Source organism: Dacryopinax primogenitus, assembly GCF_000292625.1.
Source record: "Dacryopinax primogenitus strain DJM-731 SS1 chromosome Unknown DACRYscaffold_28, whole genome shotgun sequence".
NCBI lineage: Eukaryota > Fungi > Basidiomycota > Dacrymycetes > Dacrymycetales > Dacrymycetaceae > Dacryopinax > Dacryopinax primogenitus.
In genome coordinates this window covers 56,044-82,941 of record NW_024467225.1, presented here as the reverse complement: position 1 = coordinate 82,941, position 26,898 = coordinate 56,044, and the positions used below count along the sequence as shown (strand labels likewise).

Genomic DNA, 26,898 nt, shown 5'->3' with positions numbered 1-26,898 from the left:
CGATCGATGGGGACGAGTTGGGGGGGGGGGGGAAGGATCGGGGGGTTGACAATCCCGAACTTTCACCCTTGATCAAACCGATGCCCATCCTGGCGCGTTAGAACAACGTACTGAACCTCCACTCTCCCAGCAGCAGCCAGGAGAGCATCCATCAGTGGAGAAGAACCGTACGCCTTCAAATGAGCAGACAAACGCGTACATCTATACGTTTAGATGAGTGATCTTTGGTCGTACTGGTGGAGGAACAGCAGATTAGACACTTGTCAGCCTCGGTCTCCGAGCACGAACGCTCTCTTGCCAACAAAACCTCTAGCGACGTGGCCCACCACTCCTGGCCCAAACGAGTACGGATGAGCCAGGAGGAGCACATATCACAAGGTCGGAGTTGCCAGTTCTTCCTGTGGCCTCGAACCTCCCCCAACGATCTAGACGACACCGAACGTCAACCTGACATTGCCCTCAAACCAAGTCGCTCCAGTCCGGTCTAGGTGGGGGATCAACGGAGCTCACATCCAGTCAGCTCTCACTCGCCTTCCCTAACCAAGCCTGTCAAACTGGGAACATATGAGCCCATGCACCGTCGAGCGTCTCCACCCGATCCTCAGTCCCTCAGGTTCGGCATCTTTCTCTGGAGTCGCTGGCGAACTCTACGGGCCGTCCCCCTCGACAAGAGGCTGACTGTGCCAGAGACGGCAGGTACGGATGAGATGGGATAGGTCGTACGTACAACGTTCTTCCTGCTCTACAAATAGTCTATCTTACGTGCCCAGAAGCTAGGTCGGAGGCTCCTCAGTGGGTTGGCATTTTCTAGTACATACGACGCACTGACGAGAGCGATCCCGTTCTTCCCTCACCTGATGCGCGGCCGACATACGCCCCGCTCCCGCTCAGCAAGACACGGACATCCACCATCCGATCCAAACGCACTGCTGGGGGAGGAAACGGAGGTACGCTTCCGGTCGGGCTGCTGGACGAACAAACTTTCCCCCAACCTCGGTCTCCGACCCCCCCTCTCCAAGCCCGGATCGCCCAGCATCCCGCACCCCTCAACCCCCATTCGGGCCAACTCACGCGAGAAGGCACTCAAGGAATTCGACAGCTTGCTCTGGCTTCCCGATACCGATACCGATACCTGTACCGATAGAGATCCAGTACGCTCGAGCCTCTGTCGCATGACTAGAATTAGGGATCAAGGAGCGCACGAACCCCTGCGCACGCGTCAGAGGCCATATTTGAAAGACATTGCTGAAGGAACCGGTGTGGTAGTTATCGACCCCCTGACAACATGTCAGCTACGTCCCCGCAGCCGATTGGGTAACGATGGGATTTCTATCCCTCCAGCGGGTCAAATTGAACAATGTATGTCTTCATTGGCAAACAACAAGACTATCAACACTACCACACAGTGTCGAAACCGAACCAGACCACGAAACTACATGTAATCCTCCTCGTCCATGTCGTCTAAGAACCAGTTCTCCTCAGTCTTATCTGGGAGCTCCCCCTTCGGCATCGCCATCAACAGCTCCAGCTTCAGCAGCTCGGCAAGTGCCTTAGCCTTCCTGTAATGGTCGACGGGGACCCACGTCTCCGTCCCGAAACCGATCATAGCTCGTATATTCTCGACGTTCTCGTCGGACAGCTGTAGCCTCTCGCTAAACGCTTTCGTCCGGCTCACATCTTCAGGCTCGAACTCTACGGGGCACGGAACGCCAGCTCCCGCAAGCTTCCCCCACTCCTCTGTCGCCTCGACCAGCAGAGATTTGAAGTCGTGGGTCTCAGCCTCCCAGGGAGCACCGGATTGGTAGAAGAGACGGCGTAGGAAGACAGACGTTGGGTCCGACAGGGCGTCGTGGTGGAGCTTGTTGAGTTCCTCCGTGCCCTTGGCGTAGTGGAAGTGAACTAGACGAGCATGGTGAAGTCCGACCGCCGCCATCAGCTCGGATTCCTCCATCTCGTTTGCGTTCGGTGGAAATGATGGTGGGATAAGTCTCTGCGAGATTGGGTCGTCATAGTTCTGAAGTCGATCTGGTATACCAGCAAGCAGGAAGCGGGGAGGGATGGAAGCGTGTTGCCAGTCGATCAAGCTGACAATCTTCAGCTGGCTGGAGTCCGGCGGGGTCGACACCAAGATGTTGCTAGGTTGGAGATCAGGATGACAGATACAGAATGCTCGGAGAGATGGGTCATTGGGAATGAGCGAGGAGGCCATGAGAAGGTATCGTTGGAGATTTTCGATGTGGTCTGAAGGCGACTGCTTCTTATGCTCGTATGCCTCTCTTCTGCCTCGCTGGAACGGGAGGAGAGGTTGACCAAAACGTTCCAGATAGGCAATCTCCTTCAATGCAGGTGCTGCGAGTGCTTCCTCCGTGTTTTTGTCTATATAACGATGTCGATTAGTTACGGAAAGTTAGACGATATGACAAAGAGATGAGGAGAGAGGGAGATAGACGTACATGGTCCTCGATTCACGTCGAGCTGTGACCTTCTCCCATACCACATATGCAACCTGACATCCGGACCGATGCAGAAATTCTCGCCATTAAGCGAGAACGGGGTGCTCGTGTTCCCTCCTGCCTGCCTTTCCAAGTCGTCAACGTAGTAGAGGCTTCCACCAACCTCAAAGGGGATCGACATGATGCGGGACTCGAGCTGGACAAGCTGACGCAAGACAGAGGCGAGAGCCGCTTCCTTCAACTGCATTCAAATGTCGGTGAGCTTCGTACCCTTCACGAACTCCATGAGGATGTACTCGGTCTCCGCAGCATTGTCTGACGTAGGGGAGTAGCCGTACACCTTGGGGACAGGAACTCCATGGGCACGAAGGAAGGCCATCGTGGCAACCTCACTGGCAACGGCGTAGAACTTGGGTTGCGTGACGGGGTACGGGATGCGAACGATCATCTGGAACCCGTCGTGCATGGTGATGAGGAGGATGCGGTTGAAGCCTCCCTCGTCGAGCTTCTGCATGGTGTTGACATCCTGGAGTGTTCGTCCGACTGATTGTGCCGCAAGTCGACGGAGCTCCTCGTCTTTGAACTCGTGCTTACGCTCTGTAAGACGAAGATCGTTGTTGACGCTGGAAATTCATGGCATTAGAGATATGTAACATAAACCAGGAGAACAGGGACGTGTACGACTTACGACTTACAGCCATAACCCCGACGTGTAGCTGAAAAGATTGTGGGTAGAACCTGACATGCAGGACGATGCCCGACGTAAAAGATTCAGAGAGATCCGGGAGGAGATGGAGGACCTTCATCTCGAGTAAAAGGATAGACGTGCTGAACGCAACAAAGGGAGAGTAGAACTGCGGAGGAGGGGCCTCGTACACGTTAGGGAGAACTGCATATAAGTGAGAGTGAGAGAGAGAAGTTTGAAAGAGGGATCAAGAGGGAGAAGGGCGTCGAACAAGTAATGCGTCGAGGGCTTGTGCTACTTGGGGTGCATACCAATGGACGTCCGACTGCATGTAGAACAAGAACAACCGCTTCGTTCAAGACGCTCTCCACTCACAACTCGCTCCTTAAGGTAAAAGTTCAATAGGATGCAGACTCACAGTATTTGGGGGATAGTGTTGGATGTGGTGCGCTACAAGATCCGTATTCAAAATGCTAGCTGTCCGTCAGTTTACCATCATAATCACGACCAGTTCACCTTCAGCCAGCGAATCGAATTGACACAACTCATGCATACGAGTAGGGTACATATACCACTCCGTCGACTCCGTTGGTGCACCGGAACGACCTGGACTGAATCTCTCTTGGCGAGCGCTGATATCTCATATCGTGGCGAGACTTGGACCTTTTCGCAAGTCCAACTTACGTCCAATGGTGAAGAAGTACCCAAACAGTATGCATCGCGCGATCACCGCCGCTGTTTCCCTTCATATCACTATCACGGATCTGTGGGCGCTCTGCACTGACAGGATCTTACATTCCAGCCATACAGTATCACCAACATCTTCCGCTCCCACCTAGGCCTGTCATCGACACCATCGAGCTCCTTCACATGTACAGCAGATGACTCTTTTGCGCATCACGTCTTCTCGAGCGGACTGTCCACTATTTCAGTGATGAGGAAAGGAAGACGTCACGGTGCTGTCAACGGATCATGCTGTCTTCCCTAGTGTGAGCATCGACGGGAGTAGTGGGGAAAAGATCGGGGGTTGGACAGTGCCAAACTTTCGCCCTTGATTTGATCACACCGATGGCCAGCCTAGTAGAACAACGTACTCAACCTCCACACTCCCAGGAACCAGGAGAGCATCCATCAGTGGAGAAGACCCGTCCGTCTTCAAATGAGCAGACAAACGCGTACATCTATACGTTTAGATGAGTGATCTTTGCCCGTCCTAGTAGAGGAAAGCAGATCAGACATTTCTCACTCAGTCTCAGAGCACGAACGCTCTTAGCCACAAAACCAGCGACATGGCCCACCACTCCTGGCCCTGGCCGAAACGAGTCGAAGTCGGAGTTGCCACTTCCTGTGACCTCGAACCGCCCGAAGATCTAGACGACAGCAAACGTCAACCAGACGTTGCCCTCAAACCAAGTCGATTCAGTCCAATCTAGCTCGCTCAACTTGCGAAGTCAACGGATCTCATCCAGCCAGCTCCCTGTCCCTCACTTTTCCTAACCAAGCCTGTCAAACTAGGAAAATCTGAGCCCATGCACTGTCCAGCGTCTCCACCCGATCCTCACCCTCAGGTTCGGCATCTTCTGGAGTCGCTGGCAAACTCTAGGTGCCGTCCTCGACAAGAGGCTGACTGCGCTAGAGGCGGCAGGTATGTATGCATGAGATGGGATAGGACGGATGGGATAGAACGGGGTCGTACGTACGTTCTTCCTGCACTACAAATACATGTAGCTTATCTTACGTGCTCAGAAACTAACAGAGGCTCCCCAGGGGTTGGCGTTTCCCAGTGGACAAGGGGCGCACCAACTCGAGCGGTTCCATTCTCCCCTCACCTGATGCACAGCCGACATACGCTCCCCTCTCGCTCAGCAAGACACAACCCAAGGATTTAGGAACGCACTGCCGACCTCGGAGTCGGCTTCGGAGTCAGAGGGCTTCCGGTCAAGACACCAAAAACCGCCATGTGGCCCCAAATCCCAGATGTTCGTACGTACGACAACCTTGGTTGGACCGCTTGCTGCGAACAACAGCGGAAACTGTCGCCCAGCGTTGGTTGGTCGTTCCGAGCCAACTTTGCTCTTTGTTGTCCCACCCCAGAGGAGTTTGGCCGGTTTCTTTGACTGGCCCACGTATCTCCCATGTACAGTACAGTATGTCAAGCCTGTCAAGCCTCTCGTGGGCGGTTCCACTCTTCCGATCCATCCTCGGCCCGAACGCACACATATGCTCTGCTCTATCTTGTTCGATGTACGTACCTACTTACACTCGAGCATCTGTCCCCGCCGTCTGGGGCAGGGGGAAGCGTATGGCAAGGATCTGGATCTGGATCGGGAGCACCCGAGCCCCTCCCTCAGGCTCTCCCCCCCTCCCGTTCCAATATCTACACCCTCCAGCCTAATCTCTCAAACCAGGAAACTCCGAGCCATGATAAGAGCTAGCGTCCCCGATCTTAGCGGTGGAGCAGAACTCTGGAGGTGCTGCGAGGTCGTAAGAGTTGGATACATAGGGAGTGTACGTAGCGTATTTATGCACGTATATGGACGTTATGACACACCCTCAAGCTTTGGTGTTTGGATACATGAAGTGAAGGGGATGACGTCTGTCCCCGAGGAGTTTGCGTTTTCTCTGGTAGGCGTCATGCGGGCGGTTCCGCTCTTCCACCGTTCTATCCTGTATCCTTATCCTGTAGACTCTCCGCTGAGCCAGACACGGACATAACCTTCCTCTCCAGTCCGCTCCGGACGGCACAGAGCTCAGAGTCGGAGGTACGCTTCCGGAGAGTGCGCGTCCCACCCCTTTACCTCAGGAGGGATGCCCCTGCACACTGCTTGAGGGATATAACCCCTCTTCTCCCAAAAGAGTCCTAACCCATTAGTCTCGCTGGTCGAGTTCCCTCTATCTTTCCAGATTGTGCCAAGCGTATCAAGGTCCACGTGGTATTAGGCGCATAGTACGTCATTCTGTCCAACATCGACGCCGGGTGTCACGGCTTGCTCTCGCCTTCCGTCTTCCGCCATTAATTGTCTTTCTTTACTCTCGGAGTGTGAAGAGTGCAGGTTCACTCCAATTCCTATATCGTCATCATCCATTCCCCCTCAGCGTATTCATACCCGCACCCATCCATTCCGCCCCATCCGCAGTTCACTCCCCATCTTCGCACAGGAGGTCGAGCGACTTCCAACGCTTGGCATCAACGCAGAGGAGTATAAGACTGCACAGGAGAGCACGTTCAGTCTTCATTCAAACACGCATTTCACACGCATTTCAACTTTCACTTCGCTTCACTCTTCACTTCGCCTCTACAACCCCACACGATGCTCTCCCTCCTCTCCCTCGCCCTCATCCCACTCGCCCTCTCCCTCCCTTTCCAACGCGCCCCCCTCCCGCGCATAGTAGGCACCGAATCCTGCACCCCTCTCACCAGCGGGATCCTCACAGGTGAATCTCTCTCCAACCCCCAGAACTTCTTCCTCTGGGGAACGGGTAACGTCCTCTATTACGGAGGCAGTGATGGCTTGGAAGTCCAATTCCAGGCTTGTTCGCCCAATTTTGGTATGTCACTCCCCCCCCCCCCCCCTTCCCCTTGCACCTGCAGCAGCAGACTAACCCACTCTTACAGAAGCCTTCACCAACAACGCCACCTTCGCAACAGGTCACCTCTACGTCCCCTACATCTCCAAATGTCTCTCAGTCGACCCTCCCAACGGGCCCCCGCCACACGTGCTCCAAGCTGAGGACTGTACGTATAATGAGGACTCGGGTCAGATCTTACAGCAGTGGTGGATGAGGAATGGGACTGAGGGGGTGGAATATGTTTGGGTGAGCGGCCATCTTACATCTTTCTGGCGTCTTCCTCCCCCCTCTTCTCCTATCCACGCAGTGCGCTAACCCCCCGTACGTAGGCAGGATACACCGACAACCTCGGCTCCGTCCAAAACGCCCCCACCTGCCAGGGGGGAACATTCGGTTTCCTCCTCCCAGACGTCGACCAGCCCCTGACGGGAGGGGAAGTGGAGGTGGTGTGTATGAGCGAGGAGGGGGCGAGGGGGTTTAGGATCGAGCCCCAGAACTAGGGAGGGAGGGGAGGTGAGGAGGGCGCTGGCCGGACGTTTTGTTGTGTGCGCTTGTTTGTCTTGCCTAGCGTTTTCTTTCGCACATTTTTTTCCGCTTCCTTCTCCCCCCACTTTTTACTGACGAACTGCACGAACATGACGAACCCAAAATGAAAGAAAATGTATATAACGCCAAGAGAATGTAATGTAACGTAACGAGAAATCTCAAAAGTACACAGTACTAATCACATTTCGTAGCACTTGCCTGTGTCTGCCCCAAGCACCAGCGTGAGCAGAGTTAGACTTCTCTGAAGAGGGGTTGGTTCTCTAGGATTAAGAGCAGGAATAGGAGGGGCATTTTACCGAAGCCCAGGAGAACAGGAGGGCACAAGTCCCACGCTCTCAGACTCGGACACCAGAGCTCCAGCAGCTATTCCCAAGGTCAGAGAGAGCTTCTCCCACGTCCCACTTCAGACGCGCACTCGACAAGGTTGGCAGAGGCCGAGATCTAAGAGCTAAGAGCACGGGCACAGGCAGAGGTACAGGTACTTGACTCCCGGGCCGACTCCGACTCCGATTCCGACTCTAACTCTTTGAATGAGGATTCGTGACTCGGAGACCATCGGGTCGGCATAAGACTGGGGGTTGGAGCTCGTGCCAGGACTGAAGTGCAATAAGCAGATAGAGGATAGAAGATAGAGGATAGAGGATAGAACACTCAGACTACAGAAAGTCAGACGAGGTCGAACCTCTCATCTCATCTCATCTCGATAGCAAGCCAACGTTCTTTGAGGACGTGCTCCCATAAGCTGTTCGCCATCCCAGAGCTGTCAGAGGAGGTTCGGGTCAGGGCAGCCACCGGAGAGAGAGTCGACCCCCCGGAATAGTACTTTGGAAGATGGAACACGGTCAGGCGTCTCGCAAGGACGAGACCAAGCTCTTCCCGGACATGGACAGCGAGCGGGGCCATCTCCCGAGCGAGACGTCCGAGCTCAGTTCCGATCTCCTGTTGCTAAGAAATATGAAATATGCAGCCAGGAGGATGAGGATGTAAGATTGTTGTCTGTATTGAGGACATATGTTTGCTAGGAGGAGAAAGGATATCCGGGCAGATGCGAGTGGGGCGAGTGACATGATATCCATGTTGATGAGTGAGATGATGAGCCCAAAGGTTGAACATATCATCTTGACAGCAAGCCCATGGATTCTTTCGTCAAGAAGGAGGTTCTCTCCGAAATGAGATGTTCGTGCTCGGTGCACATCCCAGAGCTGTCAGAGAAGGTTCGGAGAAGGACATCCAGAGAGAGAAGATGAGAGGAGGTTGGACGTCCCGACACAGAGGGCCGCGCGAGCTCTTCCCTGAAAGGGAGAGCAGCGCCTTCCTGAGCAAGACGCCACGTAGAGGGAGGGCAGGCTGAGGGCCGGGCGCAGGAGGTAGGATCGAGTCCTCAGGCTGGCAAAGGTTTGTGAGATAGAAGACGAGATTGGACGTCCCGTCAGAGAGGCTCTGCGAGCTCTTCCCTGAAAGGGAGAGCATCCCGAGCGAGACATACGCATTTGGTCCACATAGACGGAGATCAGGCAGAAGGTTGGCGCAGGAGGGAGAATCGAGTCCTCAGGCTTGCAACAGAGTTTTGTGAGATAGAAGACAAGGTTGGAGGTATCGAACGGGACGAAGCGAGTGATCTCTTCCCCGAAAGGAAGAACACTTTCCTACATTCCCGCAGTAATACGTTCGAACTCGGTTCTGATTGCTTCTTCCTCGCAGGGAGAACCAGCCAGCAGGCTCTAAGGGATTATAGGGAATGAGCACGTCTATTTGCTGAAAGAGCGAGGATAGACCAGGCCGGTGACAAAATGAGCGAGACAAGGGCGCCAGAGGTTGGACATCTCATCTTCACGAGGCATACACTCATGCACTCTTGCGTCAACAAGAGAGCGATCGTTGTCTCGAAGATGAGATGTTCGCACTCGGCCCACATTTCAGAACTGCCAGACAGATTCGGAGGACATCCAGATCGACTCCTCGGAATAATGTTTGGAAGATGGAAAACAAGGTCGGACGTCTCGGCGGGATAAGAGGGACAGCTCTTCATGGACAGTGAGCGCGGCCTTCTCCCGAGCGAGACGTTCGAACTCAGTTCCGACCTCCTGTTGCTAGCAGAAATATGAAATATGCAGCCAGGAGGATGTAAGACCGTTGTCTGTATTGAGGACATACGTTTGCTGGAGGAGCAAGGATATCCGGGCAGATGCGAGAGGACCGGGGCGGGGGGGCGGGTGACATGATATCGATGTCGATCAGTGAGATAACGAGCCCAAAGGTTGAACATCTCATCTCGACAGCAGACCCCGTGGATTCTTGCGTCAAGGAGGTTCTCTCCGAGATGAGATGTTCGCGCTCGGTCTACATTTCAGAGCTGTCAGAGAAGGTTCGGGACAGGGTAGCGAGAGAGAGAGAGAGGCCTGGGAATCAAGCGTTGTAAGAAGAGAGGAGGTTGGACGTCCCGTCAGAGAGGCCCGTGTGAGCTCTTCCCTGAAAGGGAGAGCAGCGACTTCCCGAGCGAGATGGGCACTCGGTCCACGTAGAGGGAGAGCAGGCAGAGGTGGGGCGCGGGCGGGAGGATCGACTCCTCAGGAAAGGAAGAACACTTGCTTTACCCCTCAAAGATACGTTCGAACTCGGTTCTGATTGCTTCTTCCTAGCAGGGAGATCCAGCCAGAAAGCTTTAAGGGATTATAGGGAATGAGCACGTCTATTTGCTGAAAGAGCGAGGATAGACCAGGCCGGCGACAAAATGAACGAGACAAGGGCGCCAGAGGTTGAACATCTCATCTGGATGAACGACACCACAGATGAATTTTTTCGTCAAGAAAGAGGTTCGCTCCAAGATGAGATGTTCGCGCTCGGTCTACATTCCACAACGGCTAGAGAAGTTTCGGAGCAAGACATCCGGAGAGTCGAGTCCTCGGAATAATGGCACGTAAGATAGAACAAGAGTTGGACGTCTCGCAAGGCAGGAAGCTTGTCACGGGGAGCGCGGACCTCTCCTCAACGAGACGTTCCAACTCGGCTGCGTTAGCTGATAGTACGCAGAGAGATCCAGCCAACCCAGAAGGCCTCAAAACATTGTAGGGAATGAGAACGTTCGTTTGCCGAACAGGCGAGGATATACCCGCGGACATGCTGCAATGATGATTACGGACACCAGAAGTTGAGCATCTCGGTCCTAATTGTTACACTTCCAGCTCTTTCACAAAGATAGAGGGTGCACATGACAAGACGAGAGGTGTTTGCACCCCGTCCCCGTTCCAGGGAAGTCGGAGAGAGTCGGTCTCCAAAATGACGGCTTGTTGGAAGATGATAGGGACGATGAGGTTGGCATCTCACCTGAAAAGACTTCAGCAGCTCTTGCCACATAGCAATAACATCCCTTCCCCTGTGAGACGTGCGGACTCAGTCCCTGTTCCAGAGAGGATAGAGAGATTTGAGGATGACCAAGGCAGAGTCCAGTCCTGCCAGAGCAGGCTGTGCAGAGGATGGAAGATGAGGTTGGACGTCTCTCAAGGGCAAGCACTCCTGGCCTAAGCCAATAACCTTGCAGGGTGGCTGAGTAGGACTTGCATGGTGAGATAAAAAAGGCTACCGAGTGCTGGTCAACTACCACATAGTGGCATGACAACAGAAAGGGGATGGGATGAAGAATAATGGAGAGCCAGTGAGGCCTGACGGGCCTATGCAATTGCAGATATTGGGCCAGAGCGCTAGCACACAACTGAAGGCATGACTTACAGGCCAGTATGTCCAAGCAGAAGACACCTCCTGGGGGGGAAGAAGCTAAAGGGAAGGGGATGGCAGAAAGGGGGAGATATGGAAAGGGGGGAAAAGGAGGGAGGGAAGAAGGGGATAAGAGAAAAGGAGGACGACAGGGTTGGGAGACAAAAAACCCTTGGACTATATACTCTTCTCTTCACCCGGATGTAATATAATTGAGCCAATAAGAACCAGTCTTCTACCTAATTCTAAAGCCGCTCTAACAACACCAACCTAGAAAAATTTAGTGTATTCATTGTGAAGTTTATCAAAAGTGCGCAGCAGGGGCATTGAGTAGCTCCTGTCTTGTGAGTGCGTCATGGGAAAATTACGCGGCCTTAGCACAGGCAGTGGGGCTAAGCACTCCATCCAGAAGAGAATCAAAGTTGTTCAATACTTTGACATGCGCTGTGGAGGTGCTAAGGACCTCGTTGTCAAGGTGAGGCTCAGCGGCACAATGCCCTGCACCGGTCCCAACAGGGAGTGTCAACCCAGCTCGAGGCAACAGTAGGCTCATTGACCTTCCCCCTGGAGCAGGAGACAAAGATACATAGCATATCGAAACTTTCCGGCATCGTTTACGTGTGCAAAGCACAGGTGAGACATTCCGAGGCCGGTAATGAGATACTTTATGCCTGCATGAAGAAACGCTCACACGATAGCGTTCCTCCGGTGAAGCTTCAGCCTGAATTTGTATTTGTTGATATGCTACAGGATTGTCGTCAGAGTCAGATGTCTGGCATGTGCGTGCCCACCGCACAGTAGGGCTCCCTCGTGCCCCGTTCTCTTCCTCCCCCTCCCTGCTCCCACTAGCGCACTACAACCGCATGACCCGTCCTCACTTTCCTCCCCCACCTTAGAACGTGTAGCTGCACTGGATGACCCTAGGCTCCAAGCTTCCCCTGACACGCTCCTCGAGCCCCTCCGTAACCTCCCTGCATACCTCATCCCATAAACAGCCCGGATCAGACACCCTGACACGTCCAATGCGCTTGAGCTCCATCAGAACTCTCCAAATAAAGAACTTGCTGACCCAGTCCCTCTCCTGGGACTCGGAGAGAGAGGTCATGTCCACCCCTCCCCCTGCTACGGCCAAGTCTTCTTTCTGCACTCCTACGCCTGGGACTGCAGGCTGCCCGGGAGGTGTAAGTCGGTAGATTAAAACATTGTTGATCTCCTCTCGGGTGCCGCCGCCCGGCGTGTAGGTGTCTCGCTCGACCTTGCGCCCACGTTCGAGCCCATAGGTGTACATCCACTGCGTGCTCGACATGGGGATATTGGTCGCTGGGTGGCGCATAGGCAGGGCAAGAGCGAGGAACCAGGAGGTACTGGAGAGGGGGGAGTTGAGTGGGCCGAAGGCGATGAGGTAGAGTGCGTGGGGTTCGAGCGGGATACGATGCAGGCCTGGGGCTTGGTTGGACATATTGCAGTAATAAAATGCGAGTTAGAGAGGAGATGGAGAGAGGGGAGGATAAAATTGTGGAGGTTATAAAACCGGTGAGATCGGTCAGCGGTTGTGTGGCGAAGTGGGAGCGGGTATTGAACAGCCTGGTATCGAGCGCTTGTACCGTCAGATGTGGAGACGAATATGTTCCGCAACACACAGGATATCAAAGCGGGGTGGCAGACGCAGTATGTAGTACGCCGTCTAATCACCAAGAGAACTGCCAGCACAGCGCAACCGACGATGAGGACGACGAACAACAACGAACGACTGCGACTCACCCGTCGCTGGTACCAATCTATTACAGTGCGGCTGCGACAGTCCAGGGTTTCGTCCAAACCCGGTTCACGTGTCCGCTTTTAGTACGGCATCGGGCGGCTGTCACACGCTTCCTGACGAGGATTTGAAGGCAGAAGCCCGTACAGACGCGAAGCCAGGGACCGGGAAAGTTGACAGTCGGATGACAAGCAAATAATTAGACGAGAAGCGGAGTAGGTTCTGTCAGCCTAGCGATTTCCGGCAGAAGAACTGGATGAAGTTCTATAAATTTCTACCCCAAATTATTGCCCGCAAGCCAAAGTAAAAAAAAAAAAAAGTAGACAGAAGCGGTGGAGAAGAAGCAGGGACGGGATACGGCGTCGACCCTGGATTTATTGCAGACAAATCAGGCTCTTGGACCGGAAGCGCTTCATAATCACGGGAGGTCGTTGATCGATTTAACTGATGCACTGATTAATACTGCAAGAGGCTGATCTCATCCAAGTCCTGCTTTGGACAAGGCACGATATGGACAGATTTGTTCGGTGAAAGAACACTGGGGGCAAATAACTGGCTGCCATTGATATTGAGGGTAGACTCCGACTCTTTCGGATCTAGCGCTGGCCTGATGCAGCCGGAGATATGGTAACGCATCGTAAACCCATTTCTTGTCGCCGAACAATAACTCGTCAGTGATCTAGCCAGCTTTTACTGGAAAATCTCATACTGCGCAGTGTGTTCTAGGATTTTCAGGGGTGGAGGGTCGTCACGACCCCAGGAAAGCGGACGTCGAGGTAGAGTACTACATGCTCTATCCAATTCGAGTTTCAAATTGTACATTGTTCTTTATCCCTTGTTGGTACGTCCTTTTGCTTTCCTTCTGCCTGTGAGAGTGAAAGGAAACCATGGCGACGCTAAGATGAAACAAGAAATATATTCTCAGAAAATTCTCACCCATCGATGGCTATAAGCACATACTTAAATGTCGGAGGTCAAACATTATGCAAACAAAGGAACATAGGGAAAAAGAAAAGAGAAAAGCACAGTTGCTGCGGAAGCTGTTCAACATGTTTGAGTCAAACAAAGCGCTTCCATGCGGCGGGAATGCGGCTTCCGTATTTTCACTTTTCCATGCAAAAGCCATCGACAACAGAGGGTAAAGCAGCGTCTAACAATGACGACGACCACGCTCAACCCCGACATATTCCAGCTTGTCCTCGATGTAGTCCGCGGAAAGAAAGGCCAGTGGCAGACGGTCAGCGACATCTTTCTCTCGCGCAACCTACGTTTGGTCAACCGGAATGCGAATGCACGACTGAAGGATCTCCCCAGTCGACATATCAGGATTCCAAACACGAACGAGCTGATTCATGTAATGGAATGGGGGATACGGGGGATGCCGAACTACGACGATTACGAGGTTATGCATATCATCGCCGATAAGAAGGGCTATGCGGAGCTCTACGAGAGCATGTTCGTCATGCTCAATGATTGCAGACATCTCAAGATGCTCGTCATAGACATGCGGTCATTCGACGTCGACGAACTCGAAGAGCGCACTCGCTTCGCCCAGTGCCCAAACTCGATCTCGCAACTCGGCTTCCTGACCTCTGGCCCGATCCAAGGAATGAACTTCTTCCTCGACTCCTTCCTCGGCAACGGGCCCCACGTCAAGCTCGCTATCTGCTGGGTGCCAGTTGCCTCGATATTCACGAGGCCTCGGGCTTTATATATCCAACTGGCGATGTTCATAGACGAGACGGTCGAGGTGTGGAACATTACACTGTTCAAATCCTTCCTCAGACAGTTCCCCGCCGGAGGCTGGGTCCGCATCGTATACGGCGAGCGTGAAGACGAGTCGGAGCTCCCATATCTCAGGGAAGCAATGGCGAAGGACGATACTCCCCCCCTTATTACCATCGAGGACCTTCAGCCACACCCGGCTCTTGGCAGCAGGCTTAGATGGTTCTCGAAGCACACATTGGATGGGACGATATGGGACGTTCAGGACTCTGACTACCCGAGGCCGATCTATCTGTACGACGTGCTGTAGTGAAGAGAGGCGTGCACATGAAGATGGGGAGGTCGATGTACCGGATACCTGATTGTATAGCCTCTGGTCACATGACGGAGCTTTGATCACCATATGCATATGTATTAATTGAAAACCCGTAGTGGCAAGTATCAGCCAAGATGTGTAGACCATATCGTGCCTCTTAGTATGTCGAGGGGTCTTTTTCTCTATCTCTACAACCCTCCCTGCCAACTCTTGCGCTTTGGCCCTAACGGCCAAACAGGAGCCGCGTAGCCATCTTATCTTCGATACTAACAAGTTCTTCCTCCCCATCCTCCTCCTTATATCCGATCTCGACCTCTCCCCTTCCTCCAGCCTCATCAACCTGATACACCCAGCCGTCCTTTCGCTCCCATCCAGGGGTGCTGCGTCCCGCAGGAGGGACGTAGTCGCGAATAGCAGCATGGGCGAATTGGAGGATAGGAGTGTGGATCCACCTGTCCAAACGTTCGCATCAGCTGGTTCAGGCGAGGCAAGAAGAGAATTCACCGAGTAGGCGGATGCTGGTTCCCTGTAAACCAACCTAGATGCCCACCGCCCCTCGTCACCCCGAGCACACACCAATCACTACCCTGTATCTCCTGTAACGGCAGCATACGTCTGTTGACAATAGGGTCGTCGTCTGCGTTGACAGCAAGAAACGGAACGCGGATCGAAGGGAGCCAGGTGTGACAAGAGGCCCAACGGTAGTAAGCATCGACGGTGGCGAAGGGGAATGGTGGGGTGTGACCGCCGAGGTGCTTCGTCTGTCAACGACCCAGATCGTAAGTGTCTGCATAGTGCACGGTAAGAAAAGAGGAAATGACGCACGACGTGAGAGTCTACGGTCCTTATCGAGGGCGAGTGGAAACGGAATAGGTCGTCGATATGGTGTTTGACGTTTTGTCCTCGGGGATGAGCGAGGATCTCCGGTAGATGGGACTTGATAAACAGTCGGAGGTTGGTGCCCATCGCTTTGCTGTACGTGTTCCGTACAAACCAATTTTCCTCCAGTCTTCATTCAATACCACACCGCACGCATCCCGTTAGTTAAGGAAGGAAAGCCGGGGAAAGGGGCCCACCTCTCCCCATTCTTGTGCAAATCCCACGGACAGCCCAGGGCCATCCCTGCCCTCAGACGACTTCGCTCGCCCTCCTCACCCAAGTAGCGCGTGAGCACACCAGCCCCGAGCGAGAAACCGATTCCGACCATCGGCGCTCCTGGAAAGCGGATAGAGAGGTAAAGGAGTGCGGCGCGGAGGTCGTTCGTATTCCCTGCCGAGTACAATTGAGGACTGGTTAATTTCGTACCACCGCCTGTGCGCAACACGTATAGCGTAAGTCGCTAGTAAATGAAGGAGGGGAACGAACACGCACATCCCCGGAAGTTGCACACCGCGCCTCTCCAGCCCCATCCACCCTGCTGTTTGCTCCCAACGACTTCGGCCAGGACATCCCTTACATAGCTCTCGTATGAGCCTCCGGCTAGACCATGGCACACGACCAATATGGGTGCCGTGGGAGGTAACGAGGGCGCTCCGGCGAGGTCGAGAGCGATGGAGCCGCCGTCTGGGAAATGGAGGATCTTCCTACTGGGGTGTTAGCAGGATGCCGGGGAGGGGTTGGCAGGGACGAACCGGTAGTAGTGAACCAGGTTCACCTTGGTGAAGTCACCAAGGATGCAGTAGATCGTCTGCAGGTGGCCGCTACGATGGTGTGAGTGAGTTGGGTCGGGTCAGAGCGTGGAATGTGACAGACTTGGGGAGGTACCACGTAGGCTTGAAAGGCTTATGGAGCGAGGGAACGGCCCGTTCGACAAACGCCGGAATAGACAGTCTCTCTATCTCTTCCGGCGGGGCGTTGATATGTGCACTAGTGCCTTTCTCGGCGAACTTGGGCCCAAAGCGGCCGTACGGATGGTCTTGGTAGTCGATATATGCGGGTGTTTTTGGAGTCCAGAATGTTATTGGTTGCGGCGTGTGAAAGAGAGAGGAAAGGAGAGAGAGGAAGGCGCCCATGATCTACCGTGTGTCTGTTTGTTTAGTGTGGAGACGGCGACGGCGAAGGAGGCTAGATATATGCGCATTGTCAGTGGGGCAAGGGGACAGATCTGACACACTGACTGACACAGCAACATCTTCAGTGTGTTCCTCTCTGACCATCGGCTTTTTGATTGTCCTCGTCGTCCCTTTCATCCCACCCCGTCATCTACCCCGTCAACCTCCTTGTTTGGGCCTGACAATATGCATTAGACCCCTAAAACGCGCGGCATAGTTAGAGAATGTGCCCCGTGTTGCAGCTGTTCACCAATAGAGATAAATCAATCTCACCTCCAGAAGGGTAAAGAGTCGCACCAGGAGTTGGGACGTAATGCAGTAGAGAAAGGGAATGATTATACAGTATACTAGTGGACCTGTGTTGGCGGTTGGGTGAGACCTGCGTGGAGTGCGGAGGCGAAACCAGGAGACCAAGCGGGGAGGGTTAAGGCGATGAGATCAACTGCGCGTGGTTCAAGGGGCATACGGTGGACGGCAGGGGAGCTTGGAAGTTGGTCGGATATGTCCATAGAGGAAGGTGAACAGACAGGTGTGAGCGGGGGTTAGGACCGTCTGGTGGGGAGGGGGTATTGAACAGCATCATATTGTGGACTTGTGGGAGATGTGGATATAATGGGATTAGTACCACGTAAGGTCTGACAACTAGATAGAGGCAACGATGCCGCCCAAGACAGCGAGCTCAGAACAAAAGACGACGAGGAAGGGGAGAAGAAACGGCGAGCGACCCTGGTGTGGCTGTGTACTACCGGTCGGAGAAGAGATTCTCCGGTGCCGTAAGCTGTGAGGTTGCCAACAACCGCGCTTTACCGGCATCCATTGAAAATTCCGTTGGCTAGACAATATTTTGCTGGTCACTCTCATGCTGGATGGTCGCTGATAACCCGGTTGGACTGGACGATATCCACCGGTTGTGTCTAGGCAATCACCAAGCTGGATATCAGCCGTCAGCGTGCTTGATGCAAGATCCGTCTTGGTCACCAATGCTACACCTACACTCCACGAAGGACAGGCAGTGCTCGCCTATACCTTTGGGGTAAACGTAAACCTTAGGCGTTACCGCTACCGCCTATCCCTCCCCCCGGCCAACATGTGCACCACAACAAACTGATCTCAACCTGCCTGGGTCGGGCGTGTTCTTCCCGGAAACCGGAAACTACTCGCCGCCGGATGGGACCTGGGCTTCTGCTGCCTGGTTGCTCCGCTTTACTCTATGCTCCGTGCCTTATGCTCCATACTGCGCGCCGTGAGGTCTGTGGGTGATGCGTTCCTAGGCTGAAGACTCATGGAAGGACGTATATAGGGCGGGAGGGCGAGGGAAGCCCCAGACCATAGACATAGACGAGCGCTTGCGATCTTCGGCTTCTCCCCCTCGCAGCTACTCGAGCGCCTATCCCTCATCGACCCGCCGACTCCGTCCCATCGCCCCACCCCAAGAAAGCACATGTGCAACTTCCTCCTCTCCCGCTCGCCGTACCGCGACTGCCTACTCCTCTCCCACTCGCTCCACTTCCAAACTTCCGAGCTCCTCTCCCGCTGCCCGCGCGCACAGAGGCACGGCTGGGAATACTGCGGGTCTGTGAAGCGGGTCGAGGTGGTGGGGAGGACGCTAGCGGGGGGATGCGAGGATTGTGAGAGGAAGAAGGGGCAGGCAGGCAGCGCGGGACAGAGACCGACTCTGACTGTGCGCACTACGGGTTTATAGTTGTCATAGGTGCGGCATATGCCATCATACTTGGGATGCCGCTGACTCAAGCAGCAGGACTCAGACTTCGAACAGGAAGACTTTATGAAGAGCCTTACGACCTACATCACGCAAACACTATTCTCTCCCTCGAGCACGCCCTGCGAGAGTGTCTATGATCATCCTTGCCTGCTTGCGATACAGCAACCATAATTCAATCAGGCACGCGGAGAACTTACTCCAATCCGCTGCTTGCCCTCCCTTCCACCCACAAGGACAGTTCATTTCCATCCAAACCATTGATACCCTAGAAACGTTTCATACTTGTATTCTTAATCCATCAGCGAGTTACAAGACGGTAATGACAATACCTGTGCGCTGTCAGCTGTCACTGCAGGGCCTGGAGGCGGAGGATGAAAACCCTGACGATCAACAATCTCCACCATGTTTGCGACTCCATTGATCTCGCCGGAGTCCTCGCTGTCACCTCGACAGTTCTATGTGAGTACCTGCGATTGCCCTTCTATTGGCCGTAATGTCCTGCTCACAATTGGCCCCAGTCGAGCATTCTCGAGTGGCGTGCATCCTGCGTGGGCAAGCGGGGCGATGGTCCTACGTGGAAGGATTTCATGGCCGATGAACTGGCCTAACATGGGATAGACCTCTTCTGCCTCAAAAACGCGAATCTGGGCATCTACGAACAGAACGATAAATGCTCGCGCTCCCCTGACGCTTACACTCATACCACAAGACCTGATGTTTGGGCGCTGATGAGAACCGCTCAGTTACGGGTTAGTCATTGTGTTGGACGGGTTTACCTGTATTCCCTCATAATTAGACGCCCGTAGGTCACCCAGCTACGTGGGAAGGCAGGTGGGTATTCTTGAAAGTGTTGAATATCGAAGATTGTCCACCATCAACCGCGTCCGCAAACGATCATCCTTCGACTGAGCTCTACCAGAGCTCGAATTTGGGCCAAGCCACTCATTCCATCTACCCGCCGCGCACAATATCTACCGGGACTCTGTCATCCTCGACCGAACTGCGCATCATTTCAAGCCTCATGCTTGACTTTGCGAGGGTGGAACACCATGTTCTACTACCCAAAAAGTTGGTAGCGATCCGCGTACCGCGGGCCTTGCCAACGTGGGTCAACGCCAAATGTTAGCAACGAATCGTTCTCTATGCTCACTGGAAATTGACCACATAGCCAGGGTGATCCCCCAAAAATGGGTTTTACCGTGACGATAGGTGTTTACCCCTGGTTGAAAGATTTTCCGGAAGAGGACGACTTCGTCAATTCCACGCGAGGTTATTGACATGTGCATTGCCTTGGCACGAGTGAGTGTACTGGTGCCTTCTGTCAATGTTGTGTTGATTCATCAAGTGTATCTTGTGCTTGCACGACCGCATGATCGCTCATGGGGTAAGCGACTTAAGTCACCATGCGACACGCTGCTCAAGTCTCTTCAGGATATACATCCAGGCAATTGGCTCATCGATCGTGTCGGGCCCATCGATCCACTCAATCGATGCCCTCCCTGCTATCGCATCATCGACTTGGAGTACGGCACCCTCTGTACGGAGAGTGCAGAAATCGACCAGTGTTTCATTCCAAGACAGTGTGAAACCCTCCGAAATCCAAACCTGCGCGCTCCCGAAACGGTCGCGGGCCAGTTCAATCCTTTCCGAGCAGATGTTTTTGAGCTTGGACAGAATGTGTTCAAGCCATACCTCAATATGAGTTATTCTCTTTGAGAGCTGTGGTAGATGTACTTAATCTTGAGTCTGCCCTACATAGATGGTCGGACTTGAACGTTTTCATTCCTTGGTCAACTCCATGATGTCTAATCAACCTGACCATCGCCCAACTATGTGTGAAGTCGTCACAGAGCTTCTCGAAGTGAAAGATGCTGTGCGAAACCACTCGATCCTTCTCTCTCGGTTTGAAGGCAATTTGTAGCAGTTAGAAAGGGGAGTTGGTTACGGTAGTCCAGTGCTACAGTAAAGACGTGCAATCATACAATCCCGACCATCAATTCCACACCCGAGCACGACTAAGCGATACAGAATACCTCGAACACGCCCTTGTTTTGTTTTCAGCCTACGACGCATCCTGTCGCTTCCCATGTTTCTGCCCTAATTTTATTTTTTTATTTTTTTTTATTAGGTCTACGCTTCCTCTAGCGAGTCATCGGCTCCCACGCCCTCTAATTCCGCACAGCCGTTCGCTGCGCGCTCGGCTTCCCGCTCCCACGCCGCCGCTTCCCGTCGCACCCGATCATCCAGAGGTAGCACCGCAGTACAATACCTTATAATAAGAATTAGAATATACAAACAGCGAACAGAATTGCTAACGCCTCCAATGCGTGCTCATCAGCTTCGTATTTCCCCCTATGGGCAGTGTGGAGACCCGGCCGAGAACTATACATGCATCTGGCCAGTCCTTCGCCGCCGTCTTCGGTCAGGAAAAAGGTGACAGCTCGCGTCCAGAAGGTGACTGGTTGCGTGGGGTACATACCGTGATTGACTTGATGTTACCTACCCAGACTTCCACGTACATATAAGTGATGTACGCCCATCTCAGGGCAGGCGTTAACGTTATATTCCCCAGACCACGCCGAGGTCAGCACCTAACATCGAGGTAACCACATCGCTTTCATCTTACAGGTTCTTAATGAAATGCCCGATGCGCAGGTGCCCACTGTAGACTGTACTACCCAAAACCGGACAGACTCATGTGCGAGCTGCACAACGTCTACCACTACTACCTACTCTGCTGGACCCACTACCACGAGCTGCACTGCTACGTCGCCCCTCTGCAGCTGTATCAGTGCCCGCCCGCACGCTGGTCCGGGCAGGTCTGTGCCCAACCCTTACCTGTAGACGTCTGGGGGAAATGGGACGAGAACATGTGCTATGGGTGTTTTGTGCGAGTTGGGGAGGGGGAGAGAGCTCCCAGGACACCGAGGGGTAGGAGTCCTGTTGGGTGGGGACCGCGGAAATGGCCCTATGCTACGAGGGACGTCGACGTCTGGGCCAGAGGGTGAGGGTGGAATGGATGACCGGGCGGAGGTTGGGCAGATGATGCGTGAGGATATTTCGCCGGTGACCTATTCCCCCTCTTCTCTGTCGCTGATTGTTCACGTGTGCACACGATCTGGGCTGATGATGTACAGGAAGATACGCCGAGTCGAATTTGAACTTGTACAAATATAAATCAGTTATGGATTTTCCGTGTTGGTGGTACCGGTACGAGTTTGCCCAGAAAAGTCATTGATCCCGCACTGCCGCGACCGCAACTTCTAACTTCTGCTTGTTCTTGTTCCCTGACTGTTGCTGACTGCACACCTTCCGTTTGTCTTCTTTTATGGAGAAAACTTCATCTGTGGGGAAGCTCGAGGCCCTCGCAGGTGATCTTGCATTTGTGAAAATGGAGACTCCCAGGTAATCCATCTACGAGTCCCAAAACGCAAAATTTAATCATCCAACATTCTCAGCGTACCACTCTCCGCAAGCTTGAAGCACACCAACACAGGCAGTTCTATCCTCTCCCTTCCTTCGGAGTTGCTCAGACAGGTAGCTCTGGAAGTCCGATGGCAGAATATTCCCGTATCTTTCGATCCCAGCCGGGACGACTTTACGCTCTCAGCCTCGAAGACGCGGTTCAACGTGAACCGGTTCTCCCTCTGCTCGCTCCTACAAACATGTCGCTATATCAGTCGGTGCTGCGATAGGGTACTGTACGACGCCGTCGAGGCATGTATGAAGAACCCCGCTTGGGGGAAGCACGAGATGTGTGGCGGCTCCTTGCCCTTGCTTTTGCGTACGCTAGAACATAGGCCCGATCTGGCAAGTGTAGTCAGAGCCGTCGCGTTCAACCTCGACGGCGCCGCTAACGAGTGGGAGGAGTCCTCTTCTGGGCGGAAAGCCGCTCGTAGGCTCCTTGAACTCTGCAGGAACGTGCACTCTATCTACTGCGACACGCTCCCCCCTGGTTTCCTCCTAGAAGCGGACGTACAGGGGCTCAGAGCAGCAGCAACGACATTCCGACCGGAGCTCTTCGGCCCGTGCGGAACAGCGTACTTCAGCCTGCTGGAGAACCTCGTAATAGAAGACGTGTACTTCACTGGGGCCTCCTCGTTCTCTCGCCTAGCCCTGCCAAAGCTGAAGCACCTTTCCCTCCTCCGCTGCTTGCAACAAGGTGCTACGCTCCTCCCTTCCGCACTCAGCGTTCCAGCAGAAGAGCTAGAAGAACTCTTTATTCACAAGTTGGACGACACCTCGGGGCACTACCTCGCGTTCCACCATGCCCAGCTGTACGGTTCCAGACTGAGGAGCCTCACCCTCTGCGGCTGGGGGCTCATGCACTCGATCAACGAAGCGCACGCGGAACTGTGGAATCTCCTGCCTGCCCTAAGCTTACTAGTCATAAGCAGGGATCACGTGCTGAAGCTCGTAGGCGTGTGGGTACACATGCCCTCGCTGCAGACGCTCATCCTTGCCGATCTGGACTACGGCACCCCCCCGTTTGCCCGGACGTGGAGGCAGCTCCTGGAGCACGAGCTGACGAGAGCGAACGTTGCCCCCATGCCGAGGAGTATCTGTTTGTGGGAGAGGAAGCAAGGGATGACGTTTGACATTTCTCAGACTGGGAATGAGAGCTTTGCGTGTGGGACACGAGAGATACCTGTAAGCCGGGGGAGGGGTCGACATCCGCGTTCGACGTATGAGACTAGCACGGAGGTCGCTTTGGATTTGTATGTCTGTTTACTTCCTGCTCTCACGTTCTGACTCTTGGGACAGCACGTCCAACGAGGACGTTATCGATTTGGATATTCAATATCAGTCGATGGCATGGTGAATTCACCAAGGAACCTTTCCTCAGAAGCGCACCACACTATCCCGTCGGAGCCGTCCATCTGCCAGAAAGAACTTCGAATGTACAAAAGGGACACTCGCCCTGAACGGCCCTCGATAGCGGGATCCACCAACCCTAAGAATGTGGATGATAATGCCGCAGATGACTCAGCGTCGGTTATCTCTCTGGCTGTAGACATGGGAGCACTCAGAGTCAGGCATGACAACAGCGATGGCGCGATGGACATGCCCTCGGTTATGCGCAGTGGTGACGCACCACTCAAGGCTCTGGATGTGTACTCCAGATCCAAAGTAGTCGTGAACGGTCGCTACAGGTCACCGAAGAGAGAACACAGAGGGATACTATCCGTGTCTCACACTGCACACTCCTCAGAGGCGGGTAGAGTGAGGAGAGTGGTGATGGGCATGAAGGTACGGGTGTGTGGCCCACCGACGCTTACTGTTATGCAGAGAGTAGCGGAGATGTTGAGGCGAGAACCTCTGGTATGTGTGGGAGAGCAGTGGGTGCTGTACTGCATGGGCGTGATGTGTACATGTGACAGAGCGAGTATCGAAGCACTGGCAAAGCTACTGCACAGGGATGCGAGAGAGTGTACGTTCAGACCCACTCTTCACTTCTCTGTGCAGTCTAGAAGTGCCATACTGTCGGTGTCGTCTGGAGTGTTGTGCAGGCCTGACCAGGATGGTGTTCCATGTGACTCGTGTACCATACACTCCGACGTGTACGCTCCGTTCCGTATGCCATTGAACACCCTTGTCAGCTCTCTAACGGGCATCATAGCCTTTCCCACGAGGTCCATACCCTCTCCGTCAGGCCCCGTGCCTAGTATGTCATTGTTGCTGTTGAACCTCACACGACCAGGGCTGGTTCTGGCTAGCGCCTCGAGAGACTGCTTGTTCTGCTTGCACAGTGCGAGTATGCCCCAGAAGAGCGCCATGTACAGTTCATTATGTCCGAACACATGTTCCACATTGTGCTGCTTGAGTGTGCTCTGCACCAACGAAAGGACGCTTCACGGATGTAACGAACTGTACATGGTGCTCTTCTGGGGCATACTCGCACTGTGCGAGCAGAACAAGCGGTCTCTCAAGGCGCTAGCCAGAACCAGCCCTGGTCATGTGAGGTTCAACAGCAACAATGACATACTAGGCACGGGGCCTGACGGAGAGGGTATGGACCTCGTGGGAAAGGCTATGATGGCCGTCCTACTCGGGTATCACACTAGGAACGAGCACCTGGTATTCGCGAACTTCACAGCCTAAGCAGAAGGGATCGACCTAAGGCCCGAAGATCGAGGACAGCTTCGATACCCTCGACTCATACGCTCAAGAGCCGGGAAACCCCTGTATTCCAGAGTCGTGGTCCGATCTGAGCAGCACAGGGGGATCGCCGTCCGAATTCTGAGTCTCTGGTTGTCCGATAAGCTTCTTCCTGCTGATAAGCATCCCAATCTCATCCATCCATCCATCCCACCACATGCAACCGGAACTTGCCGACCTTAGCAAACACACCACCCCCCCAATCTCCCCTCAACCTGCCCAACAGGCGACTCCTCGCAGGCGCATGATTATCGGCACGTGTAGAGAGTGAGGTGAGATCCTCCCGATAAGGAACATTACGGTATCAGTATCAGTATCAGTCTCGCTATCCCTGAATGGCGCGCACGCTCTAGCCGGGTGGACGTCTACCAGCAACAGCGTTGCAGACTCGTCGATTGTACTGCCGTATGTGGTACTCATCCGCAATGGCGGTCTAATGTCCCCCTCGGCCCGGTATGAAACCCTCCGGTCGGCCTACCGCCGATGTCACAGGATTCCGTGCTTTCGTCATCTGTAGCCATCGTGATGTAGCTAAGCGAAGGGCTTTTGAACGGCTTGCGCTTCGGCCTTCGGGTGGTAGGAGGGCCTCGACCCCGCGAATTTATCTCAGGGTGGGGGTGGGGCACGATGCAACGGTGTAATGTACTGCACCTGGCCAGCTGGCGAGCAGACAGGACCGCAGACAACGGGACAGCTGGATAGGCCATCTTATTCTTACCGTATTCGTGAATGCCTGATCGGGCTCGGGTTAATCATGTTAATCGAAGATGAGCATGGGTGGACCCGGGACGTCTCCCAAACGTGCAGAACGTACTTATCTGGAACGGAATGCCTCGCACACCCCACACACAAATCAGAAGTCCACATTCCAGCCATATCCCATACTGCGTACACCATACGCTACGCCGGACTCCGCACTGGGGACTCTGCCCAGTTGGCAACTGAGGGATATCGGCAGAATATCACTCACCTTGCATCGTGTCGCGCGTCTTGCGTTGGGGTGGGGCGTGCACCCCTCGTGTTCACTACAAAGTGAAGTATATGTACCGCGCTCTCAGTCCCGCCCTCCGAATACCGACTACGAGCTACGAGCCAGGACCTACCGCCCTCTGCTTGGACGGCTTGAAGCCTTGGATCCAGCGTTTCTGATACCTCGTCGTGTGATTCCCATCCCATCCCCTATACCAAGCTCTAGTAGCTCATCCTCCCCCTCGTCATCGATTCCCTCCAACCAATCAACCAACAAAAATGTGTCATAACGTACGCCCCTTCCAACCCAATCCCCCCGGTCCCCGGACGCCGCTCACCTCCCCCGCAGATCGTCTACGGCAGACTGCACCAACCCTGCGGGTGCTTCATCCCCATGTCCACCGAGAAACACGACTGCAATTCTCCACGATGCGTGTTCTCGACTAGCCATCCGCCGGGGTGTAGGAGCAGGGCCTGTGAGAATATGATGAATGTTCCTAGGCAGGTGCCTATTCGGAGGAGGTGGGTCTTACCACTGTTCTGCATTACTTCCCTACCACTTTCCCACCACTTTCTTCCCCAAACCCAAACCACGCCAGTGCTTGGTGCATCGTTTGATCATTGACCTGGGCTGGGCTGAGCTGACACACCCGAGCAGCCCAGTAAACTGCCCCGATTGCGCGCGGGACAAAGGCGAACGAGCACGTCTGAACGCGCTTAAGGAAGCTTGGAGGGCGCAGGGGTCTCCTCCTCAAACACCGGCTGGGGCGGGGGGCGTGTCGACGTGGAGCGGGTGAGTCGCAGGTTCTTGCGCGAGCGTAGGTGGGTCGTAGGTGGGTAGGAGGGGTGTTGATTGCCGAAGTAGTGGGCGGTTAATGTGCGTTCCAGGAGCGTGACGGCCCCGCCGGAGGGCTGGAATTGTAGTTGTATTGCTTCGGTCTCTTATACTTGCTTTCTTCACTTTCGCAGTTTCTCGTCTGAGGGTGTACGATCATGGTAGGGTAATTTAATGAACTGAACTGAACTGAACCGAGCTGGAGGTTAGTTGGGGTAGGTGAAATGCCGGACAGCTAAGCTGGAGGATCTGGTGTCAAGCCAGTGCCTCCCAGGTAGTTAGAGGGGTACGTACGAGAGCAGTAGCGTATAGCAGAAGCTTAGCGCCTGTGTCTTCTCGGTGCAAGACGTGTTGAGGAATCAGGATATTGGAGCGTATGGGTACGTATGCGTGCAGGGG

General features: G+C 54.0%; 9 protein-coding genes across 9 annotated transcripts; 5 read left to right on the top strand and 4 right to left on the bottom strand.

The window, feature by feature from the left end:
• Positions 1-1,374: 1,374 nt before the first annotated feature.
• Positions 1,375-3,469, bottom strand: DACRYDRAFT_97541 (uncharacterized protein; the record flags this gene model as incomplete). Its single annotated transcript, XM_040777465.1, has 5 exons — positions 1,375-2,376; positions 2,454-2,694; positions 2,731-3,076; positions 3,149-3,253; positions 3,450-3,469. 5 exons carry the CDS (start codon positions 3,467-3,469, stop codon positions 1,433-1,435), a joined length of 1,656 nt encoding a protein of 551 aa, XP_040623538.1. The 3' UTR covers positions 1,375-1,432.
• A 2,554-nt stretch (positions 3,470-6,023) lies between these two features.
• DACRYDRAFT_25577 (uncharacterized protein) lies at positions 6,024-7,436 on the top strand. Its single transcript, XM_040774225.1, has 3 exons — positions 6,024-6,687; positions 6,755-6,954; positions 7,038-7,436. Exons 1-3 carry the CDS (start codon positions 6,450-6,452, stop codon positions 7,206-7,208), a joined length of 609 nt encoding a protein of 202 aa, XP_040623537.1. The 5' UTR covers positions 6,024-6,449; the 3' UTR covers positions 7,209-7,436.
• A 4,367-nt stretch (positions 7,437-11,803) lies between these two features.
• DACRYDRAFT_25576 (uncharacterized protein) lies at positions 11,804-12,331 on the bottom strand. Its single transcript, XM_040774224.1, has one exon. It carries the CDS (start codon positions 12,269-12,271, stop codon positions 11,858-11,860), a length of 414 nt encoding a protein of 137 aa, XP_040623536.1. The 5' UTR covers positions 12,272-12,331; the 3' UTR covers positions 11,804-11,857.
• Positions 12,332-13,877: 1,546 nt separating this feature from the next.
• DACRYDRAFT_112587 (uncharacterized protein) lies at positions 13,878-14,756 on the top strand (the record flags this gene model as incomplete). Its single annotated transcript, XM_040769449.1, has 1 exon — positions 13,878-14,756. The coding sequence occupies one exon, from the start codon at positions 13,878-13,880 to the stop codon at positions 14,754-14,756; it is 879 nt and encodes a 292-aa protein (XP_040623535.1).
• Positions 14,757-14,875: 119 nt separating this feature from the next.
• On the bottom strand, positions 14,876-16,774 carry DACRYDRAFT_102817 (AB-hydrolase YheT; the record flags this gene model as incomplete). Its single annotated transcript, XM_040767673.1, has 7 exons — positions 14,876-15,214; positions 15,267-15,523; positions 15,588-15,771; positions 15,839-16,073; positions 16,134-16,345; positions 16,394-16,462; positions 16,515-16,774. The coding sequence occupies 7 exons, from the start codon at positions 16,772-16,774 to the stop codon at positions 14,986-14,988; spliced, it is 1,446 nt and encodes a 481-aa protein (XP_040623534.1). The 3' UTR covers positions 14,876-14,985.
• Positions 16,775-18,037: 1,263 nt separating this feature from the next.
• DACRYDRAFT_112585 (uncharacterized protein) lies at positions 18,038-18,707 on the top strand (the record flags this gene model as incomplete). The annotated part of the gene is made up of 3 exons (XM_040769448.1): positions 18,038-18,061; positions 18,114-18,494; positions 18,573-18,707. 3 exons carry the CDS (start codon positions 18,038-18,040, stop codon positions 18,705-18,707), a joined length of 540 nt encoding a protein of 179 aa, XP_040623533.1.
• Positions 18,708-21,864: 3,157 nt separating this feature from the next.
• Positions 21,865-23,358, top strand: DACRYDRAFT_112583 (uncharacterized protein; the record flags this gene model as incomplete). The annotated part of the gene is made up of 3 exons (XM_040769447.1): positions 21,865-21,941; positions 21,995-23,254; positions 23,301-23,358. 3 exons carry the CDS (start codon positions 21,865-21,867, stop codon positions 23,356-23,358), a joined length of 1,395 nt encoding a protein of 464 aa, XP_040623532.1.
• Positions 23,359-23,986: 628 nt separating this feature from the next.
• On the bottom strand, positions 23,987-24,313 carry DACRYDRAFT_112582 (uncharacterized protein; the record flags this gene model as incomplete). Its single annotated transcript, XM_040769446.1, has 1 exon — positions 23,987-24,313. The coding sequence occupies one exon, from the start codon at positions 24,311-24,313 to the stop codon at positions 23,987-23,989; it is 327 nt and encodes a 108-aa protein (XP_040623531.1).
• A 1,352-nt stretch (positions 24,314-25,665) lies between these two features.
• Positions 25,666-26,686, top strand: DACRYDRAFT_72983 (uncharacterized protein). Its single transcript, XM_040775987.1, has 3 exons — positions 25,666-25,955; positions 26,014-26,186; positions 26,323-26,686. Exons 1-3 carry the CDS (start codon positions 25,944-25,946, stop codon positions 26,459-26,461), a joined length of 324 nt encoding a protein of 107 aa, XP_040623530.1. The 5' UTR covers positions 25,666-25,943; the 3' UTR covers positions 26,462-26,686.
• The last annotated feature ends 212 nt before the right edge of the window (positions 26,687-26,898 follow it).

Bases quoted from the DNA above. Each gene is read 5' to 3' on its own strand.
- DACRYDRAFT_25576 (XM_040774224.1), bottom strand. From the start codon at position 12,271: ATGTCGAGCACGCAGTGGATGTACACCTATGGGCTCGAACGTGGGCGC.
- DACRYDRAFT_25577 (XM_040774225.1), top strand. From the start codon at position 6,450: ATGCTCTCCCTCCTCTCCCTCGCCCTCATCCCACTCGCCCTCTCCCTC. The intron at 6,688-6,754 runs GTATGTCACTCC...CCACTCTTACAG, and splicing joins GGCTTGTTCGCCCAATTTTG to AAGCCTTCACCAACAACGCC. The intron at 6,955-7,037 runs GTGAGCGGCCAT...CCCCGTACGTAG, and splicing joins AGGGGGTGGAATATGTTTGG to GCAGGATACACCGACAACCT.
- DACRYDRAFT_72983 (XM_040775987.1), top strand. The intron at 26,187-26,322 runs GTGGGTCTTACC...ACACCCGAGCAG, and splicing joins CAGGTGCCTATTCGGAGGAG to CCCAGTAAACTGCCCCGATT.